Genomic DNA, 1968 nt, shown 5'->3' with positions numbered 1-1968 from the left:
CCTCAGGTGATCCACCCGCCTCTGCCTCCCAAAGTGCTGGCATTACAGGCGTGAGCCACCGCACCTGGCCCAATATTGTCTTTTTTAGCAGGCCCCCCTGCACACACACCCCACCCCCCGTACAGGAACCAATTCAGGTTCACATTTCATTTCCTTTCCTTGTTTTTGTTTTTAGTTCCTGATAATCTGAATTTTCCCCCCTTTTTGGTATGTCATGGCATTGATAGTTTTGAAGTGTACAAGCCATTTATTTTTGCAAAATGCCCCTCAATTTGAATATTTCTGATGTTTACTCATGATCAGATTCAAGTTATATATTTTTGGCAAGAATACCACAGAATACTGATTTGTCTCATTTTTGGTGATGTTAATTTGGTCAGTTGGTCAAGGAGGTGTCTGCAAGATTTTTCCATTCCAAAGTTACTACTTTTCTCTTTGTTATTAACAACAACTTGTGAGGAAATACTTTTGAAACTATGTAAATATCTTGTGGTTTTCATCAAACCTTCAGCCACTTGTTTTAGCATCCTTTCATGATTCTTGCCTGATGAGTCAGTCATTACTATGCTGATTGCTGAATGGTGATTTTCTAGTTCCATACTTTCTTCTTCATTTATTAACATTCTACTATAAGGATGCACTCCCTCTACTCCCCTAACCAATCTGTCTTACCTGTCAGTCATCAGGTTGGACTCGTTGATTTTTACTTTGTTATATAGGTTATAATCTATTGCTGTTTTTATTTATTTTGCTCAAATTGTCCCATATTTGGTCTGTGGGAGCCAATTCCACTTTTTTTGATGACTGGGAGCTGCCTTCAAGGAGCCTGGTTCATTCATCCCTTCAAGGATGCCAGGAACCTCAGGTAGTTGTGTAAATGAGCATCTCCTCTGCACTCAGCTACCTTTGCTGTATCTTACTGTTTGCTTTCTCTTTTTTGTAGTTGAATGCTGCTTTCTTTCTCTGTAAAATCTCTTACACATGGGATAAAATACAAGTAGCCCCAGAACAAAGTATGTTTTATTTCTCTGGAAACTATTTCCTTGTAGTATCTTAGTCAATTTTCTTACTGTAAGTATGCTTGTGTCATGTGTTACTGTATCTGAACACACTGGAATGGCTAAAAGATTATGATTATCTCAATTATATTAAAATTATATTCAAAACAGTTTTTATTTGGTATTTTATTCTACCTCATATTTCCAGGTATTTCAAACTGAATATAACTTTTGGTATTATTTAGACGTTAACTTTTATATATATTCTAGGATAAGAAGTGTGGGAATAAATTATAACATAGAATTTTACCTTATATAGGAGCTGTTCCAAAAACATAAACTTAGTGTTGATGAAGACTTTTGTCATTATTTCAAGAATGACAACTGTTGGACAACAAAAAATGAAAACTTAGATTGCAACAGTGATTCACAGGTGTTTCCCTCTTTGAATGTGAGTATCTGACTTGCCATGTTGAAATAAAGTTTATTTTATTCCTAGTGAATACAAGTATCAGCTGAAGTAATGTTTTATCAGAATTTTGATAAAGGTGGTATCTGACTTGCCATGTTAAAATAAAGTTTATTTTATTCCCAGTGAATACAAGTATCAATGCAAGTACTGTTTTTCAGGATTTTGATAAAGGTGGTTAACTTGTAAATTTTTAGTGTATATAGTAGTGTGTTTGTGTGTATAGTAGTACGTAAGAAGTAAGATACTTGGCTGGGCACAGTGGCTCACAGCTGTAATCCCAGCACTTTGGGAGACTGAGGTGGGTACATCACCTGAGGTCAGGAGTTTGAGGCCAGCCTGGTGAAAGCCCATCTCTACTAAAAATGCAAAAATTAGCTGAGTGTGGTGGCGTGTGCCCGTAGTCCCAGCTACTCGGGTGGCTGAGGCATGAGAATTGCTTGAACCTGTGAGGAGGAGGTTGCACTGAGCCATGATCGTGCCACTGTACTCCAGCCTGGG

The 1968-nt window shown here is 37.5% G+C and overlaps 1 protein-coding gene across 1 annotated transcript in view; it reads left to right on the top strand.

Annotated features, from left to right (window-relative positions):
* The window catches only part of TMEM87B (transmembrane protein 87B), a 69200-nt gene that overhangs the window by 16349 nt on the left and 50883 nt on the right, over window positions 1–1968 (top strand). Inside the window, exon 3 of the mRNA XM_011953087.1 lies at window positions 1318–1449. Within this exon, the coding sequence (XP_011808477.1) occupies window positions 1318–1449 (132 nt within the window). The remainder of the gene's footprint in view (window positions 1–1317; window positions 1450–1968) is intronic.

Source organism: Colobus angolensis, unplaced genomic scaffold (assembly GCF_000951035.1).
Source record: "Colobus angolensis palliatus isolate OR3802 unplaced genomic scaffold, Cang.pa_1.0 Scaffold356, whole genome shotgun sequence".
Taxonomy (NCBI): Eukaryota; Metazoa; Chordata; class Mammalia; order Primates; family Cercopithecidae; genus Colobus; species Colobus angolensis.
Note: the sequence above shows the minus strand (reverse complement) of the source record. Positions and strands in the feature narration are given on the sequence as shown.